This window comes from Cynoglossus semilaevis, chromosome 1 (assembly GCF_000523025.1).
Source record: "Cynoglossus semilaevis isolate Cse_v1.0 chromosome 1, Cse_v1.0, whole genome shotgun sequence".
Classification (NCBI taxonomy): Eukaryota; Metazoa; Chordata; class Actinopteri; order Pleuronectiformes; family Cynoglossidae; genus Cynoglossus; species Cynoglossus semilaevis.
Window position 1 is genome coordinate 19,173,340 of NC_024307.1, and position 19,786 is coordinate 19,193,125.

Consider the following 19,786-nt stretch of genomic DNA (forward strand, 5'->3'; position numbering starts at 1 on the left):
TTTGGTGAATTTCTACAGGTTTCTGGCTGCTGCTGCCGGTTTGTGAGAGTTTACGGGCTCAGCCTGGCACAGCCCCCATCCTCTGCCTGGTCCGCCATTTATCCCCACAACTATTTTTAAAACGGATGGAATTTAATCAAAACATTAACTTTGTGCTCCATCCTTTTAAAGCTTTGAGTAGCATTGCTTGCCTTCCAGGCTCATGCTTAGTGTCGAGATGGGTTGTAGCCAAGTTCTAACAAGAATTTTGTTTTGAAGAAAGACTCCAGATGGAGTATGCTGTTGGACCTCATGACATTCCTGAGTGCTGGATCCACGTGGCATTTTATAGAGTGATAAAGAGCGAAAGCATGCAAAGGAAAAAATAATGTTTTGTGAAGTCAACAAGCAGGATGGCTAAATAAAATGGGAAAGAAGAGGATGTCCTCATAAAACTCCTGCCTGTCGTCTCTCTGTTGCTTCAACAGAGTTCAGCTCTTTGTATTTCACTGGAGTTGCTTAGCAACCAACCATAACCCTCTGACTAAATTACAGTAAAGCAAATGCTGGAATGCTAATAGATACATTAGCATTTGATTGATAAGTCTAAGTAGACATGTGTTATCATTAGCTCTTAGAAGCCCTTAGAGAATACCTGCACAACTGGGACAGTTGTCCTGTATAACCATGTGGACTACAGACATTGACATCTACTTTTATAACTATTTAGATTGTTGACTGCCCACAACATCTGTGGGCACGGAAACACAGATTAGCCTGGATCTGGAAGAAGTCCAGAAACATTAGTGTTTAAATTATCTATCTAGCATCACACTGTCCTAGACACTTGGCTGGTTAGTTTTATAAATAGCTGTTTGAAGGACATTAGGGAATGTCCTTCAGTCGTATAGTTTTTTTTTTTCTTCACGGCTCAAAGACACAGTTTAAAACAGCAGCCGTTAGCCATTTACCCCCAAAGCACAAAAACACATGGATTTTGTTAATTGTTCAATAGTTGCTGGGTATATAAATGTTGAGTCAGCTTTTAGGATAAAAAGATTTCCACTCAAATAATTGGTCAAACTCGATTTTAATTCAAAAATCGTCCTTTGTAACTTCTTAAGAATAAATACACATTATTCATGTGCTGTTAGATGTGATAAAATTGAAATTTTGACATTGATAGTTATTAGTTTATTTAATAACAACAATTTAGGACTAATGACCTTTATGACATGAAGAAGGTTTTAGAATAAGGTAAAGGGTATATATTGTTTTTCCATGCAAAGTATAAAAATAAACGTAATAAATACTGCATTTTTATACTTTTATCTGTGTAAAATAATTTAAAAATACATTTTAGAAATTCATTTTTTAAATATATTTTTGTCAACTTTGCTTGTTTGCAGAATTTCCAGCAGGCTAACTGTCTAAACAATAACAATGTCAAATGTCCTATCTTTAATTGTTTAGGAATGGAGGGTGTTTTGTCACTGTCATTGTGATGCACCAGGGGATCATCTTAGCTTATGTGTCAGCACAGATAGAGAGTGGGATGAATAATGTCTAACAATTCTCAACATTAAATGCGTTGGTGACTAATTATGCAATGCACTCTATCAGAATGCAGTGTCTCTACATGACTAATGTTTCAAAGATGCAAATGTATTTTAATCAGTGGTGTGCTGTGGTATTCTCACCTGGGCCTTCAGTGGCATTCTGCCTGAACAAATCCACATCCTAATAACATAATCCGTCCTCTCTTTCCTTAAGATGAGTTCAATTACTCTGTTGTAGAGATTATCCGAGCGTTGCAGTTCTAACAAGCCCTTCTCTATTTCCATCTATCCTAACGCTGAAAGCCCTGTGTGTCCTGTTAGATTTGTGGCACAAGTTTTAATTTGTTTAGGCTGAGAATCTCCGCTCGTTAGAAACAGTGGAACTGCAATAGTGTATGAGATGGCCAGAAGTTGGAGAAGTATGTTGGGGGTCTTGGAGGACACGTAAAAGGCCAGTGAGACAGGGATAGAGTGTGTTGTTGGAGTAACTGATGACAGATGAGGTCAGGCAGGAGGGTCCGTGGACCATGTTCGCAGATGACATTGCCATCTGTATTGAGAGTAGGTAATGAAGGTCAGCAGGAGCAAGAAAAAATACAGGTGTGTAAACGAGAGTGAGGCAAGTAGAATAATAAAGATGAAGGAGAAGAGGTAGTAGAGGTGGATGAGTTTTAATATCTAGGGTCAACCATTCAGGGAAATGGACAGTTCACAAATGAGGTGAAGAAAATGGGTGCAGTCGGGATGGAATCAGTGGAGTGATTTTGACAGAAGAATAGTAGCAAAGTTGAAAGGTTCATTAGACAGTAGTGAGACCTGCTCTGACGTATGGTTTAGAGACACTGGTTTTGTCTTGTAGACAAAAGTATATATAGGTATGACATCAGCCTTACCCATATTCTGTATAATAGATATACAGAATATGGGTATGGCATCAGTTTTTTTCCAATGACTGTACTCATCTCTCAGCTCACGGTCACATGTTTGTATCTGTTAATGCCATGCATTTAAAAAAGATGGGTTCTTTTGGCTGCAGACAGTGGCAGTAACAGAGAATGCTACCTCAGAGGAAATGACTGCACTCAGAGACTGGCTTCATGACACACTGAAATTATCCACAGGCTTAGGGGTGGGGTGTATCATTTCCTGTACTGTCTGCTTGGAAGGAGATCCTCGTGTGTGTTTGTGCGCATATGCATCCACATACAGCAACACCCCTTCACTCACTCGAAGTGTGTGTTAGTTTGTTCCCTTTAATAGTAGTTATCTCTGAGGTCAGACCGTGGGGGAAGTGAAGATGACGAAATAAAGTGTTCAACCCACTGTAAACTGAATCTCAATGGAGAACAGTGGTGAATAGGAAATAAGAAGAAAGGAAGGGCCAAAGTTAAATGCGAGTTAGAGAAGTCATTCTTTTTGCCAGTCTTTCATTTTTTTAATCTATAATAGAGGTAACCTAATTCAACATCAGTTTTACAGCCACAAAGTTGTGAGCTTTATTCACTGTTATGAATGTGCTTTCAGTTATAGAAAATACATATCTTCCATGTTGATAAATGAAGCGTTTTTTCGTACTTCGTACTGTTTTGTGTCCCATCGTACGTTTAATATGACAAGATCCGAACTTATAAGAGTGGTACAAGATGAAAATATATACATGCAAAAATGGTCACACATTTACATCACCACACATTAATTTATTTTTGATATTTAATTTTGTTATCATAGACAGATAGTTCAGATGCTGAGTGTATGCGTTTCCTGAAACTTCCATCTTGAGCTTTCTTTTTCCTGATACAGTTAGCTCATTGGTCTGAACAGGTGGTGAACCTTGTTTAAACTTGTTTAAAAAGGCCCTTAGTAATCACAAGTGGACCAAACTGGTACAAAGGCCCTGAGTAATCACAAGTGGACCAAACTGGTACTCCAACCAAGGTTTGAGTCTGATCACAGGTGGCCTAGAACAAATGGTGTAACCTCTATGTTCTGCTAAGACAAGTTGTTCAAGTTATTATGGTCAGTAATTTTACTCTCATTACTGGGTGACTCGATCCTCTCCTTTTACTCTCTCTCATTGTCACTTCTGTTGTTACATGGACTCGGATTGACGACCATAAATGGTCAAAGACAAACTTAGAGGCACACTGAGCAAAACAAAATCCAGTCATGATGAGTCTTAAATGTTGGTCACATTCATGAAGCAAGACTGTACTGTCTGGAAGTGATTCTGCTGTCAGGTGTTTATAACATTAAAAGATTTGTTTGAAATTTAGATTATTGTTTTAAGGGCATTGTCAGGTTTTATTTAGTCATGACTTTAATTAATAATTAAATAACTTTAGACCAAGCAAAGAAATTGTTGAGAATGTTGCTGAAATGATGGTTGATGATGTTTTTATTCTCTCTGTTTAGGACTCCATGAATGCCATGGTCCTGGACTTAGACTACCCTGCACTACGGAAAAACAAAAACATTGAAACATTCCTAAACAGATGTAAGTTGATTTCGTACCAGAATAATTAAAATAATGGTCAGGGAACCTTTTCTTCCCCTCCTTCACTTGTTCTGTCCGTGCACTGAATTTTAATTTCAAAAGATTGTCTATTCTCTTTGTGTCGTTGGTACACAGATGAAAAGGTCATAGAGCAAATCCGACACCTCCAAATGAAGTCTGAAGACTTCGACAAAGTTAAAATTATTGGTCGAGGGGCATTTGGCGAGGTCCAGTTGGTGAGTATAAGCCATTTGTACTGCACACAGTTGTTTTTGATGACAGAATAGTCTCTTTCCAACTTTCCAACGGAGCCTTACAAAGTGTGAAAAGTCATTAAGTGGTCCAAAGGTTTTTTTTATTCATGTTAGATTCACTGTAATTAAAAAACAAAATTAAAAAAAAAATCATATAGCCTATAGATATTATCCTGTATCGATCTTTCTGATTTTAGTCAAAGCTTCTTATTATGCTAAGCTAATGGAGACAGCAGAATCAGCAACACTTTTGTTTGTTGCTGCTTTCAGTATACACACACACATTGCTATCAGTGATATAGCTCAACAAGGTGAGGACCAATTTAAGAGACAGTGGTTTCTTAATGAGGATTTTGCAGCATAGCTTGAACCAGTAGAATGCATCTGATATATTGCCTGGTACCAGTGCCCTGTACCAGCATCTGATACCAGTGCCTGGTCTGCATGAAGGAAAATGAGAGCAATGAAATCACTTATGCAAAGTGGGAAAAACATAAACTGCAAATTTGTTTCCTTAAAAAGCACAGTTCTTTACTGGTTTTACCCAAGTCTCCAATCTTCATGCTAGCATATCTTCACATACACAGAAAATGACAGAATTAACAGAAATGAAGGAGGAACTGACCAAAGCTTTCCAGGCCAGCTTTGCACAGCTCTACAGAGTGTAGCTGACGAGGCTGTGGTTAATTTTGGTTATTGCTAGTCTTAAATTTCATTCTGATTGGACTAAAAAGTCTTCTGAGATACTAAGTTTTAGGATCTCTGCTCTTTAATTTAAGACGCTTCTCGTAACATACTCCTGACATCTGGTAAATAACTGTTAACAGTTGTGATGGTCTCCGTATCAGAGCCTTTTCCCAAAAACTTAATTATATCAGTAGATAAAAAAAATATAAAAGAAATATTTTTTCACAGCCACACTGACATAAACTTTGCTGTATTTCCTATTTGCTGAATTCTTCTTAGATTCTCATTCTCATGTTTCATCCTGCAGGTGAGACATAAAGCCTCTCAGAAGGTTTATGCCATGAAGCTGCTGAGCAAGTTTGAAATGATCAAGCGATCGGATTCTGCCTTTTTCTGGGAAGAGAGAGACATCATGGCCTTTTCCAACAGTCCCTGGGTCGTGCAGGTTGGTGGAATAAGATTGTTTTTATGATCATGTTCTTGCTTAGTAGATACTGCCTGTTTCGTGTGTAGTAAGAGTACTGTACTGCCTTGTTCAGCTGTGCTGTGCCTTCCAAGATGAGCACTACCTCTACATGGTAATGGAGTACATGCCAGGGGGTGACTTGGTCAACCTTACCAGCACCTACGACGTGCCAGAGAAATGGGCCAAGTTCTATACAGCGGAGGTCGTGATGGCCCTGGACGCCATACATTCCATGGGTTTCATCCACCGTGACGTCAAGCCTGACAACATGCTGCTGGACAGACTTGGACACCTCAAGCTGGCTGACTTTGGCACCTGCATGAAGATGGACTCAGTAAGTTAAAAATTGAGCTTTGGCTGTGTGTAGTTGGACTGTTTGTATGTGTAGGTTTCATACCTAAAGGCTCAATGGATCTCTTTACAGGAATTGCAACATTTCATGAGCTTTTTCATTTTTTAAAACAAAGTAGAAACAATTTACGCAGCACAATATGCTTCCTTATTCTTTTCTGTAAAACCAGTATTTAACACAGGGGGTCCTAGGCGTATGTCAGAATTCCTGTTCGTTCTGTGTGATGTATCTCGAGTTTTGCCGTAAGTCAAAACTCACATACTGTGCATAAGTACCCATGTCACTCACCTATACAAACAAAGTTGTAATCTAGGACATAGAAGTCCATAATGAAGGGTAAAAAGCTCCCAAAAAACAACAAAAGTGAAAAGAAATACAATTGTTTAAGCCTGTGTGTGGTGTTTTTAGTCATAATTCTTAAAAAATAATAATTAGTTGAAAAAATATTATCAGTATTTTTTTTAGCAAGCAAAAGTTAAAGCGCTGCACCATAATATAAGCTGTATGTTGAACTTTAGCTCTCAAATTTGTGAAAAATGTAAGTATAAAGATTCATAACAAATCTGTGCTGTTGTGTCTATCATTATTGGCACAAGTGAATTCATGCAAGTTTTAGCTCACAGCAAATTCTAAAATTCTGTTTTAAATCAATGTTTTGCAGACCGGCATGGTGCATTGTGACACAGCTGTTGGGACTCCAGACTACATCTCTCCGGAGGTACTCAAGTCCCAAGGAGGGGATGGATATTACGGGAGAGAATGTGACTGGTGGTCTGTCGGGGTCTTCATATTTGAGATGCTTGTAGGTCAGTAAAAGTCTTTCTTCATAGTGACTGGATAAAACAAAAGTGCCAGTACTGTTTGTTGCATGTCTCCATCTGCTCACTTAATATTTCTGGTACCAGGTGACACGCCCTTCTATGCTGACTCACTTGTGGGAACATACAGTAAGATAATGGACCACAAGAACTCGCTGAACTTCCCAGATGATGTGGAGATCTCCAAAGATGCTAAGAACATCATTTGCGCCTTCTTGACTGACAGGTATGAGGGATAGGATTTTAAAGAAAATGAAAAAGTGTTAACGGCATGTGGCGCATTGTTAAGTTGATCATTTGGGCTTAGGTATCGGATTGGGCAGACTATAGTTGTTGTTTGAAGTTCCAAATTCTGAACAAATTCTGACCGATAACAATTACTATTCACCTATTGGCTCAACCTATCCCTAATTTAGACCTGTGTGCTTTTAGTGATTACTCTGGGGATTTGGTGATGTTTATTTATTTAGTCTGTCCTTTTCTAATACAAAAATAAACTTTTTCTTTTTTTTCTAAGGGAGGTACGATTAGGCAGGAGCGGTGTGGAAGAAATCAAAAGACATCCTTTCTTCAAGAATGACCAGTGGACCTTCGACACCCTTAGAGACAGTTAGTATCGAGCGACAAGAATAAATAGGCCAATCTGAACAGCACAAAGTATAAAGTAGTATTAATTAAAACTAGGTAGAATACAAATACTTCTTTCATGACTTCCGTCTCATATTGTATTCTGCTTTTTTTTCTGTCTTTGTCTCTCAGCGGTTGCCCCCGTGGTCCCTGAGCTGAGCAGTGACATTGACACTAGTAACTTTGATGACATTAAAGACGATGAAGGCGACGTGGAGACCTTTCCCACACCTAAGGCTTTTGTTGGAAACCAGTTACCCTTTGTTGGCTTCACCTATTTTAAGGAAGACCAGTAAGTTGTCCGAATAATTTCTTGTGTGTCAGTCGTTTTTGTGCTGCACATCAAAGATGGCATGGTTCATCCTTTTGATCCTCCCTGTCTTTTCAGGTTATTAAATGCTTCCAACAACTCCTCTGTGAGCCATGAGAACTCAAAAGAAGAGGTAGGTGCTGCCACTTCCTGTTTCATCACTATAGTGAGGGTTCGCAAGAATTCTAATAAAAAATGGAACATGAAAAGAAAGAGCACACTGCAGGGAAATGTTTTAGGGCTCACTTTCACAGTGAAGGTGTTTACCTGTACCTGTGCTGCTGTGATTGGTTGCTGGTGAGTGTAATTGAATGTCTTTGATGGTTGGTGCTTAGGTGACTTGTTTCTTTTAACCATCCTGCCTACAATACATCCAAACCCCATCAGTACATTGTGTGAGAGTGATGACAGAGTGTTATTATACAGTTGCTTTATATTTTAAATTTTTATTACATTATCACTATTTCCGATTCTAGACTGCAGCTCTGCAGAAGAAACTGTGCCACCTAGAGGTGCAGCTCAACAATGAGAAACAGTCGAGAGATGACATGGAGCACAAATACAGGTGGAGTAACTGTTTCACTGCAAACATCCAGATTTGGATGAACAAGTGTAAATAAAATCTTACCTCTTTTCTTCAGAGCCGCCACGAGTCGTCTGGACAAAATCTCTAAAGAGCTTGAGGAGGAGGTAAGACAAATGTTTTGCTAACAATTGTCACATGAATAGTTAATGCAATAAATAGTTTCACAACATTAACTTTTATTTCATCATTTTGAGAATTTTCTTTTTAACTTTGATGAATAAATTCGTTCTGTAATGACATCGTCATAACAGCAGTTTTCCATATTCAGGTTGAGTATTACAGTGTCATTCTGAGTGAGTGCTTTTTCCAGCTCACAGATGACATCATAGTTAGTCACCCAGGCATTTTGGGAGATCAGTAAATGAAAGTTTTGGAAGTACAGCTTTTACAGCTTTTACGGAACAACTAATCTTGGTTCAGTGAAAGTGTAATAAAATGTATTTTAAGAAAATTAAGTCTCTTTATTCATAACTTAAAAAGCTGTGACTCCGGAGTAACTCTCTCACCAGCTGTGTTTATCAGAGGACCAGGATTATTCTGGACAGACACATAGGGCACCAAATACTCAAATAAATGAAAGAAAAATCAAAGATTTTCGGACATAAATGGTGGGGATTACTGATAGTTAAAGTCTCAATTGTTGTTTTAATAGGGACACCACGTAATATTTTCTCTCTTATGCTCTGGATCAGCGTTTTGTCGCAATCGTATTTCAGAAAGTGAAATCACATTGGTGTGAAATCAATCCTACAACATTAATGTCCATTTTCAGGTGAGCGGAAGGAAGAACCTGGAGTCGAGTGTGAGGCAGCTGGAGAGGGAGAAGGCCCTGCTGCAGCACAAGAGTCTGGAAAGCCACCGCAAGGCTGAGAGTGAAGCCGACAGGAAGCGATGCCTGGAGAATGAAGGTGTGGAGAGATGGAATTTAAAATCCATCCTGTTTGTTCTCACACATATTAAGGAAAAGGACACATATTGTTCTATAGTGTGCTGTAGTGACCCTATATCCCTATATGTCAAACCAAAATCTGGCCTGCAGTGTACCGGTAATTATATTTGGCCCGAAAGATTCAGTGTTTACGCAAAATGAATCTTTTCAATAAATATTTAGTTTGGTCCCTGATTTTGGCCCAGATTTTAATTTTGGCCCGCTGTGAATTTGAGTTTGACACCTCTGACCTATATTGTAAGAATTCAGATTGGGCCATACAGCTACATGGATGTAATTGATCAGTACACCAACTTATAATTTGAATATTGAGTATGTTTAGTATATGATTGACATTTTTAATGTAGTAGTTCACTTTAGCCTGGTCATTTGGACAGTAGTTCCCAGGCCAAAAAAGTGTAGACACCCCTGGTCGACAGTGACCACAGGTATAGAGGTGACTGTGAAGGGTTGTTTGTCTTTGTATGTGATGGACTGCTGAAATGTCCAGGGTGTGTGCTGCCCTCCCCCGATGGTTGCTGGAATTTAGCTTCACCTCCTTCCCTACCCTTCCCCCGTGACCCTGAAGAAAAATTGGAAGAGAAAGAATTAATGAGCAGGTTTACAGGTTTAAACATAAACAAAAACACACTTGGTATGTTGCTATTGCACAGTAGTGATCATTAAATTTGATTGGAGGACAGTCACCTGCTTGTGCTGATGTGATTAATAAATAAATAAAACATCCACTTGTCCTGTCAGATTACTCATTAAAACTCATAGAGTTAAGGCTGAGATCTCCCAAGTTGTAATGTTTACAAAGAGCCTTATGTTAAAAGTTCATAATGAAAAGTTTTTTTTTTTTATTTCATGTGCAGTAAACGGCCTACGAGACCAATTGGATGACCTGAAAAAAAGAAACCAGAATTCACACATTTCAAATGAGAAGAACATTCATCTACAAAAACAGGTCAGTAAAACTCAGAGGTATTTTGTCAGCCAGAGGTAAAGTCTCATGATTCTTTCCTTGTTAGAGAACTTTATTATCTGTTGTCAGTCTGGCTGCAAAGAGGCTCTGAAGAAACAGCAAGAACAAGCACAATATAGACCTGAGCTTTAAAAAGATGATTGGACAAATTGCATCACCCCTTTTGTCCGTCTCTCAGTTAGAAGAAGCCAACATGCTGCTCCGGGCTGAGTCTGAGGCAGCGGCCCGGCTCCGTAAATCCCAGACCGAGAACAGCAAGCAGTTGCAGCAGCTGGAGGCCAACGTACGTGAGCTGCAGGACAAATGCTGCCTGCTGGAGCGCAGCAAGCTCAGTCTGGAGAAAGAATGTATCAGCCTACAGGCGGCTCTGGAGACAGAGAGGAGGGAGCACAGCCAGGGCTCGGAGACCATCAGTGACCTTATGGGTGGGTGAAACACAAACATGTTATGTAAGACGAGGAACTTTAAAAAAAAACAAAAAACTTCACACAGCCATGAAAAGCCTCAGGATATATACAGTTGTTGCCAGAATTAATAAACTTTTGATTTTTCAGAGCACCAGTGAAAAGCTTGTTTTATAAATAGTTTTAAATGTCACCAATCTGATGGAAGTTGATGCACTTTTTTCACACAGGCTTTCATCTGAGGCCTTTAAAAACCACAGAGTAATTTCCAATGCTGGTCTGCTCGCAGAATGCTATTGTGTGACTGTTTAGAACTGTTTGTGGATGTTAGGGTAATAATTAATCTGTAATCTCATCCAAGCGACACTTAGCATATTTAAACTGTCATATAAAGACATAACAGATCTTGTGAATGGAGTTGTTCCCCTGTGTGCTGCCAACACAGCCTGGTTAACACACACAATAACCGGATCACTGACAAGATGACTTTTATTAACTGCTGATCTTGTTGTAGAATCAGTGTTTCATCTGGATATTGGTGAAATGGAAAGATTGTTTTACAAAAGTTTAGCATAACCTGTGACATCATGTTAACATGCACTTTTGAATGTGAATGTGTCTCATAGGACGAATCTCTGGTCTGGAGGAGGAGGCACGTCAGCAGAGACAGTCTCTGTCCAAAGTTGAGACTGAGAAGAGACAGCTCCAGGAGAAACTTGCTGATTTGGACAGGGTAAGTAGAAGAATATAAATATGAATGCAAATGAGTTTTTAGCATGACCAGCCTCTATGCCAAGTTATTATTATAACTACCTTTTTATTATTTTTTTATATTCAAGTTGGACTTTCGGACAAAGTCGTGAATATGAATGAACATATTCCTAAAACAATGATCTAAGGTTTTTCTTTTGTATAAAAGGCTTTTTCCTGTTTTGGTCACTGGGGGGAGCTGTTCCACTGGATTACAATATGCTTTGAGTTCCTTATCAGTATTTATCTGCTGTTTTCCAAACAAGAGACACATCACATTGACATCGTGAGACACATCTGAGGAAGACTGGAGCTCAAGGAATAAATGACCTTGATTGTTTGAGTGTATGAACCGTAAAGTATATAAAGACAGCACTTATTTGCAGGCAGTGATGATACTGCCAACGGGCTGGAAAAATCCATAAACCTTTTTCATTTACACCATTCAGTTTGTAAATATCCTTCCTCAAAATTTGTTTTAAGACATCAAATTAAAATGACATTCAGTGGCTTTTAGCTTTGAAGTATGGTTAAAAACGTTGACTAACCTTGTGCTGTACAGCCTCATAGTTGCTCTGGTGACCTTTGCTCTGTCCTGGCTGTTCTCTGTGCAGGAGAAGAGCAACAGGGAGATTGAACTGACCTACAAGCTGAAGGTGCTGCAGCAGGAGCTGGATCAAGAGGAGACGTCTCACAAGTCCACCAGGGCGCTGCTGGCAGACAAAAGCAAGATCAAAGTCACCATTGAAGGCGCCAAATCTGAGTCCATGAAGGGTGAGACCACCAACCATTTGTTTGGAATATTCGGTGCTAAACTGCACAGGTATTTTCTGTATTTGTCTGAGGCCCAGATTTTTTCTAGAAGACACAGGGCTGGAAACTCAAATAGAATGAAATAAAATCACATTTCTGTCTAACATTATTATGTGATGTTTATTTTTGAACCCAGTCGTCAACCAGATTGGATCGTTTGGTGGGATACATTTGGCCCACGGGCCGCCAGATTTTTTGTTTTGTTAGTATTAATTTGCTCAGCATTTAATTTTGATATTTTTTTTCACAGAATGCTTTATTTTTTATTATTTACCCCTTAGTAGAGTAATAATTATTATTTTACTAATTATGGCAAGTATTACCAGTCAGTGATAAGATATATTTAGAATTCACTTTTTAAATGCAAATGAAACATGCACTACTGCAGTGTGTTAGGAGCTCTGCAGATTTTGAAAGCATCTCAAAGACAAGTTAAATGCTTTCAGTCATAGAAAAAATAGTCCATAACATACATTATATGGATAAATACTCATGTATAGTAACAATAAGAAGGTTGTACTTTTAGTGAACATATAAAAATTATTTCATGATCTGCTGTCTGTCTGGAGAAATGACAAAATAAAATGTAATTCCACCTAAATCCTATGCAGCACACCTTGATAAAAAGTTAATCTTGGGGGGAAAAAATGTCTTACACCAGCTGTCATAGTGTGTAAAAAAAACTAATTTAAAAACAGCGGCGTCTTCAAATCCTAACCCTCTTATTTCATTTTTAACACCCATGCAGAGATGGAACAGAAGCTGGCAGAGGAGCGAGCAGCTAAACTGCGCCTGGAGAACAGAATACTGGAGCAGGAGAAGCACAGCAGTATGATGGACTGTGACTATAAACAGGCTCTGCAGAAACTTGATGAGCTGCGCAGACATAAGGACCGTCTCACTGAGGAGGCGAGTGTTTACAATGTGTGCAGGGCATCAGCCAAGTGTTCATTTAGAACACGGCTAATCCTGCAGCTATCGTTGGATTTCGTTCAAAATGACATAAAGTACTCTCCAACCCTTTCTCCTTTGTGTTCCGTCTATCAGGTGAAGAACCTGACACTGAAGATTGAGCAGGAGATGCAGAAACGCACCCTGACTCAGAATGACTTGAAGGCACAAACGCAGCAGTTCAACGCTCTCAGAACCTCAGAGAAGCAGCTAAAGCAGGAAACCAACCACCTGCTGGACATTAAACGCAGCTTGGAGAAGCAGAACCAAGAGCTGCGCAAGTCAGTTTGACAATTGGTCTTTTACCTACGCTACAAAGTTCAGTTATTCAAGAAGAATAATGAATAATGCATTTTTTTATATCCACAGAGAAAGACAGGACACAGACGGGCAAATGAAGGAGTTACAGGACCAGCTGGAAGCAGAGCAGTATTTTTCTGTCAGTCTAAATAATGCCTGCACATAAAATGTCAATAAAAACAAAATATAGGTCTTAAAAATGCTCTTTTTATGCTTTCGGAACATTATGTCTTTATCTTAGCAGCCAGTACATAACATTGTTTAAACTTCAAATAATAGAACTTTAACTGCTTTGTGTTACTATGGCCCTAAAGGAAAAAAACTAGCAATAAAAAAACCTCAAAGTTCCTGTTAAAACAATCTTTTTACCCTGTGGGCTGCGATCTACTGTTAGAGGAGAAGCATTGCTTTATATGCCAGTGTCGTTGTGAAGTTTTGGATATTCATGACCTTTACTCTCCGTCTCCCAGACACTTTATAAAACCCAGGTTCGTGAGCTGAAGGAGGAATGTGATGAGAGGAACAAACAACTCAAAGATGTTCAGCAGTCGCTACAGGAGCTTCAGGAAGAAAGGTGGTTTTTTAACTTTTTGAACCACATACAATTTAAAAGCGGTGGTGTTCTGTGGGCTGCGATCGCAGCTTTGCTGTCAAAGAAAAGTCTAATGATTCATTACTGAATTCACATCTCCAACCACTGAGCCAACGTCTTGCCTCAGCTGTTGTTTAGTATAAACATCACAGGTTAGATCTGTGTTTTTCTACCTTGGGTTCATGTTATATTCACCCCCTGTTTGAACTGTGCTTACTGTACTTCATACTTTGCAAATAAAAATTAACCAATTTGTGCACACTTTGTAGTTAAATTTTGGTAACTTGACTGACTACAGCAGTGTTTTTCAACCATGGGGTCACACCCCTATGTGGGATCAGTTGGAAATCAAATTTGGTAATTGAGAAAAATAAAAGATTTACTGATTAAAAATACTTTTTCAACTCACTTTGATTTTCTGTCCATGTTATTGGGAATAAAAAGGTTGTGCTTCCGTCTGGGAAGGATCATTTGTCCTTTACTGTTACGTTATAGTTAGATATTAAAGCTGTTTTGGAGTTAGCTCTAATACCACTCTACTCTGTGTCGGTGATTAACATGTTTTTTTTTTTTTTAGGGAATCGTTGGCAGCTCAGCTTGAGATCACTTTGACAAAGGCTGATTCTGAGCAGCTGGCACGCTCCATCGCTGAAGAGCAGTACTCAGACCTGGAGAAGGAGAAAATAATGAAGGAGCTGGAACTGAAGGAGATGATGGCACGCCATCGGCAAGAGCTGGCTGAGAAGGACATAACTATCGGCTCAGTGAGTAGCATCAATATTTATGAATTTATTAGAAAATGTTTTTTGGAGTGTGCTACTGAAATGTCCACCTGCCATCTCCACTGAACAAGGTTCAAACAAAGACTTTTTATCATTAGATTAACAAAAATACTCACCTTACATAACACTGACCACTAGTGACCAGTAGTGGGCGAATTTACTAACGGTTTCGTAGAGACATTTGTTATCTTTGGACATAAAAGAGTTGAATCAACCCAACCAGTAGTTGGCGAATTTACTAACGGTTTCGCAGAGACATTTGTTATCTTTTGGCTTGAAAGGCCTTCTATTAATGGGCTCAGGATCAGTATTGGTCTGATATCGTTCAAATTTTTAGGATCGCACATAAAAAAACATCAATTATAGCCCGTCCAATCTGATACCTCAGCCCAAACACTCAACTTAACTTTGCGTGACGTGCTGTCAACAGAGGAGAAAAGAAGGTATTGGATTGATACCGGTATTGGCTGATACTCGAAGTTGCTGTATTGGTATTGGACATAAAAGAGTTGAATCAACCCATTCATCATCATTCAACATCACTCACACACAGGCTTTGATCTGTGGAGTGAACAGTTCTCTAAGAAGATGAAAAGTTCCAGTTTCCAGTGACTGTTTGACACGTAGTTTATGCAACATCTTATTTTCAAACTTGAAGTAGTTGTAGAATTTATTATCTTAGCACAGGAGGCTGAATATGTTTCATACTGGGCATCTGACAGAAGAAGTCTGCAAAACGTTGTAGGTCTGAATCAATCTGTGTCCACTCTAAACTCTGCCCATATCCAACTTTCTGCTTCACGCAGCTGGAGGAGGCCAATCGTACCCTGACCAGTGATGTTGCCAACCTGGCAAATGAGAAGGAGGAGCTAAACAACAAGCTGACAGAGGCAATAGAAGGTATTTCTTTGCTATTACTTCACTAAGAATATAAGTTGTTGAAGTTTGCATTTTTTACTACAGTGACTTTGTTTTTTCAGAATCTGAGAAATCAAGAGATTGGGAGCAGCAGATCAGCCACATGAAGCAGGGATTTGAAAAGATGTTGCAATCTGAGAGGACTCTGAAAACTCAGGTATGGTTTTCTTTTATTATTTCAACTCAGTAAGGACACAAAACACCATGAATATTTCTCTCTGTTTTTCTTCTTAATATTAACTCAGGAAGCAAATGTTCTATTTTAGAAGCAACAAGTTAAACACTTAAAAATACATTTGTGTTCTATACCAGGCTGTCAATAAGCTGGCAGAGATCATGAACAGGAAGGAGGTGCGTGGCGGAGGCAGTCGCCGTGGTAACGACACAGACATGCGGCGAAAGGAGAAGGAAAACAGGAAGCTGCAGCTGGAGCTGCGGTCGGAGAAGGAAAAGCTGAACAGCACCATTATTAAATACCAGAGGGAGATCAATGAAATGCAAGCAGTAGGTGGCACCGTTGCACAACGCAGGAATTCTTGTCTCTGCTCTCATGTCTTGTTTTTTTTTTTTTTCTCATCCCATAAATACTGCCATTGCAGTTTAGAGTATTGATTTGAAAGACATTTCCAACTGTTCCAACTCCTCTCCACAAACAACACTTTATGTTAACAGAACATAGACTTCCCAGCTGCCTTTTTTCTCTTTTGCCTTGGATGTTTTGTATAATGTTTGGGTTTTTTTTTTTTTTCATCGTAGCAATTGGCTGATGAGAGCCAGATGCGCATTGAGCTGCAGATGGCCCTGGACAGTAAGGACAGTGATATAGAGCAGCTGAGGAACCTCCTGCAGTCACTCAGTGTTCAATCAATGGACTCTGCCAGTGTGAGCAGTGGGCCAGAGTTTGACACCGATGATGCTTACACAGGTGAGATATACATGTTGTCTACCTTAATTAATGAATTAAAATACCAGGGGATCTCGATTGTTGTCGACCCATCTACCCTAACACAGTGTCAGCAGCAGTACAGCACCAAAACCACAGGAATAACACAAGAATAGATGCAATACAATTCAAACAGGAATAGCAGCACACCGTCGGAGAATAGGACGTATACAGTGCAAGTTGTGTTTTTTTTTATGGCACACGGTTATTGATTGAAACCTATCAATATGGATAAGAGTTTTATCATTCTAACAACATCTCGTCTGCAGTGGAAGTGTTTTTTTAAAATATTTTTTGCCACTACACATTCCTGTTGAATAATTCTGCTAATATGCTAATGTTCATTTTGCTGCCAGTGGCCCAGCTATTTGGGGCTTGACTTTTTTTTTTCTGTTTTGCATATTCTCTGCTGATTATCTGACTGGTGTCACTCATACTTACCCTCTGCAGCGATTGCAGTGTCACTACAAACAGAACTACCCCCACCATTCTGATGGTGCAGTTGAACAGCATTATATAATAAATGATCAGTTTGATCGTGTCCTGTGTTCCAAAGTAAAAAGTAAAAAATACATTAGTGTTGCATTAACTCACATGTTAATATTATAGTGAAAGTGAGGTAACTTTACTTCAGTGTATATGAATAATGTTCTCTCTTATTTCCTTCACTAAGAAACACGGTTGGAGGGCTGGCTGTCTCTCCCTGTAAGAAACAACACAAAGAAATTTGGATGGGAAAAGAAGGTATAAACATGAGGGGCGTGGCATTGTTTTGAGTCTTTATATTGGCATGTGATCTCGTCGTCTCATTAGAATGTTGTGGTTGCTGTAGTATGTTGTAGTGAGCAGCAAGAAGATTCTCTTCTACAACAGTGAGCAGGACCGAGAGCAGTCCATTCCCTACATGGTGCTTGATATCGAGTAAGTGCAGTACGATTTTTTTTCCCTCATTTTGAAACCCATTAATGTTATTTGTTTTGGTGACTGTGACAAAACATTTATTTTTTCCAAACTTTTCCACTTGATGCCTGTCACTCAAACTGATGTGTACCGTGCTGATGCCAAAGAAATTCCCAGAATATTCCAGGTCAGAATCCAACTTTGAATATTTGAACTTCTGTACTAGTTAGACCAGTGGTTCCTAAACTTTTACTGCCATGCTCCGTTTGTTGATAGGACCATTGTCGAGCCCCCAACCCCATGTTGACACATTCACAGCTATTGGCTAATTTTACTGAACTTTACACTGACTGTATTATAATTCCTTTAAAACAGATATTCTCACTGTTAAAAGAAGTAAAATCAGTGACTTGCCCACTGCTGGGCCCACCATGCAATAACTCTGCGCCCAAAGGGGGGGCCCGCCTCCCACTTTGGGAACCACTGAGTTAAACAGTAGTTGATCACTTCAGAACCTTATTATTAAATAATTCAGAAACTAAAGAGACTCTCTCTCTTCATCTGCTCAGATGCTTTATGCTAATGAAGGCGAGAGTAAGAAGGAGCCAGAGTTTCCAGTCGAGCCATTGCCCATCGGAGAAAAGTCTGGCTACTTTTGCCACAAAGGTCACGAGTTCATCCCCACGCTTTACCACTTTCCTACCAACTGTGAGGCATGCACCAAGCCACTATGGAACATGTTTAAACCACCGCCCGCTCTGGAATGTCGGCGCTGCCATATCAAGTGCCACAAAGACCACATGGACAAGAAGGAGGAGATCATAGCTCCCTGCAAAGGTACTGCAGTACAGCACACTTTCTGGAGATCTTTGAGTTTAGCCTCTTTCTTAGGTTATTGACAATGGCTGTTGATCAACTCTTCTCTTCTTCACCCACAAGTCAACTACGATGTGTCAACGGCCAAGAACCTGCTGCTGCTGGCCGCGTCCCAGGAAGAGCAGCAGAAGTGGGTCAGTCGTCTGGTCAAGAAGATTCCCAAGAAGCCTCCACCAGCAGAGCACTTTGCACGCTCCTCACCGCGTGCCTCCATGAAGGTTCAGACTAGCCAGTCAATGAGGAGGCCCAGTCGACAGCTGCCCACCAGCAAGAGCAGGTAGGAATATACAAACTTTGATTAGGGTTCAAGCCTTTTTGTTGCTTTTCTAGCGAGGGATGGCTCGATCTGTCTGAAATTATTTCAGGACCGAACATCGAAAAAACAACTATACCCCATCTGATCTGATATCTAATGATCAACTTAACTTGGCGTGACATGATGTAAACAGGGAAACTATCGGCTGAACAACAGCAGCCTGCAGCTACTACAGGACAAAAGAAAGTATCAGATTGACATCAGTTGCAGTTATGGTATAGGACATTAAACAATTGTATCGAGCTAGTGGTTGGTTTTAAGACTTTCTCTAGTGGTCTAGAGCTAGTGGTTGGTTTTAAGACTTTCTCTAAATCATACACGAACATCTGTGGGTTTTCCCTTCATCAAAGGTTTCTGAGATGAGACACTGATTTTATGTTGGTTGCCGTCTTTGACATAACCCTCTTATTTTAGCTGTAAAGAGAATTGCTTTAGTTTCACACTTGGATTGAAAGCAGATATTAGAAAAGGGAAGTCAAAGTTTTAACAAGCCTCACTCACTAACTTATATCTCTGTATGCTGCATACTAATGCTTGACATTGTGTGCTGCCTACACTACTGACCCATCTCTCATTGTATCCATCTATTACTTGAAATGACACAGGAACCAAATTATGTGGTTTCATTGTTAACTTTTATTCTGAAGCATTTTCCCAGAGGAACCACATAGTTGGCGCCTCCAAGGGCCAAGGCTGCTGCAGATCTGCTGTTAACACAACTTTTTCCCAAGTGTTGGATCAATAAAGTTCATTAAAATGTCTCTTAACTAGAACTGAAGAAAAAAAACAAAAACACATCAAAGGAAAAACAAACACACACTGTGGTCATTTGGCACTTTATTGTCAACCTTCAACTGCAGAACACACTCCAGAGTCGATTTCATTATCCAGTGCCTGTGGGCTTCGTACTACATTCACATTCTCTTATTTGGTCCTTTTCATTTTAACATGATTTGAAGGTAAAAATAACAACAACAAACAGAATAACTCGTATGTTGCTAGCTTCTGCTACATCAGATTTACACATTCTTGTTGATGCTTGAGTTTGATGCTCTGCCATAACGTAAACATCCACTGCCACTGGATCTGCCCTAATGGTGGATTTAAGCTCTCATCAGACTAGGGGCCTAAACCGCCATCTTGTAATGACTGTTACTGAAAAAACTCACAGAACTCCCTTTTGTCCGTTCTGC

The 19,786-nt window shown here is 39.6% G+C and overlaps 1 protein-coding gene across 1 annotated transcript in view; it reads left to right on the forward strand.

The window, feature by feature from the left end:
• Positions 1 to 19,786, forward strand: part of rock2a (rho-associated, coiled-coil containing protein kinase 2a) — a 34,686-nt gene that overhangs the window by 13,282 nt on the left and 1,618 nt on the right. The window contains exons 2-31 of the mRNA XM_025054171.1: positions 3,951 to 4,032; positions 4,168 to 4,268; positions 5,281 to 5,418; positions 5,513 to 5,773; positions 6,453 to 6,597; positions 6,697 to 6,835; positions 7,127 to 7,218; positions 7,369 to 7,528; positions 7,625 to 7,679; positions 8,023 to 8,111; positions 8,188 to 8,236; positions 8,905 to 9,040; positions 9,939 to 10,030; positions 10,227 to 10,473; positions 11,079 to 11,185; positions 11,817 to 11,976; positions 12,764 to 12,924; positions 13,063 to 13,247; positions 13,336 to 13,405; positions 13,737 to 13,840; positions 14,436 to 14,622; positions 15,447 to 15,540; positions 15,621 to 15,715; positions 15,871 to 16,062; positions 16,315 to 16,483; positions 17,175 to 17,245; positions 17,334 to 17,422; positions 17,510 to 17,588; positions 17,971 to 18,238; positions 18,341 to 18,554. Of these exons, the coding sequence (XP_024909939.1) occupies positions 3,951 to 4,032; positions 4,168 to 4,268; positions 5,281 to 5,418; positions 5,513 to 5,773; positions 6,453 to 6,597; positions 6,697 to 6,835; positions 7,127 to 7,218; positions 7,369 to 7,528; positions 7,625 to 7,679; positions 8,023 to 8,111; positions 8,188 to 8,236; positions 8,905 to 9,040; positions 9,939 to 10,030; positions 10,227 to 10,473; positions 11,079 to 11,185; positions 11,817 to 11,976; positions 12,764 to 12,924; positions 13,063 to 13,247; positions 13,336 to 13,405; positions 13,737 to 13,840; positions 14,436 to 14,622; positions 15,447 to 15,540; positions 15,621 to 15,715; positions 15,871 to 16,062; positions 16,315 to 16,483; positions 17,175 to 17,245; positions 17,334 to 17,422; positions 17,510 to 17,588; positions 17,971 to 18,238; positions 18,341 to 18,554 (4,031 nt within the window). The remainder of the gene's footprint in view (positions 1 to 3,950; positions 4,033 to 4,167; positions 4,269 to 5,280; positions 5,419 to 5,512; positions 5,774 to 6,452; positions 6,598 to 6,696; positions 6,836 to 7,126; positions 7,219 to 7,368; positions 7,529 to 7,624; positions 7,680 to 8,022; positions 8,112 to 8,187; positions 8,237 to 8,904; positions 9,041 to 9,938; positions 10,031 to 10,226; positions 10,474 to 11,078; positions 11,186 to 11,816; positions 11,977 to 12,763; positions 12,925 to 13,062; positions 13,248 to 13,335; positions 13,406 to 13,736; positions 13,841 to 14,435; positions 14,623 to 15,446; positions 15,541 to 15,620; positions 15,716 to 15,870; positions 16,063 to 16,314; positions 16,484 to 17,174; positions 17,246 to 17,333; positions 17,423 to 17,509; positions 17,589 to 17,970; positions 18,239 to 18,340; positions 18,555 to 19,786) is intronic.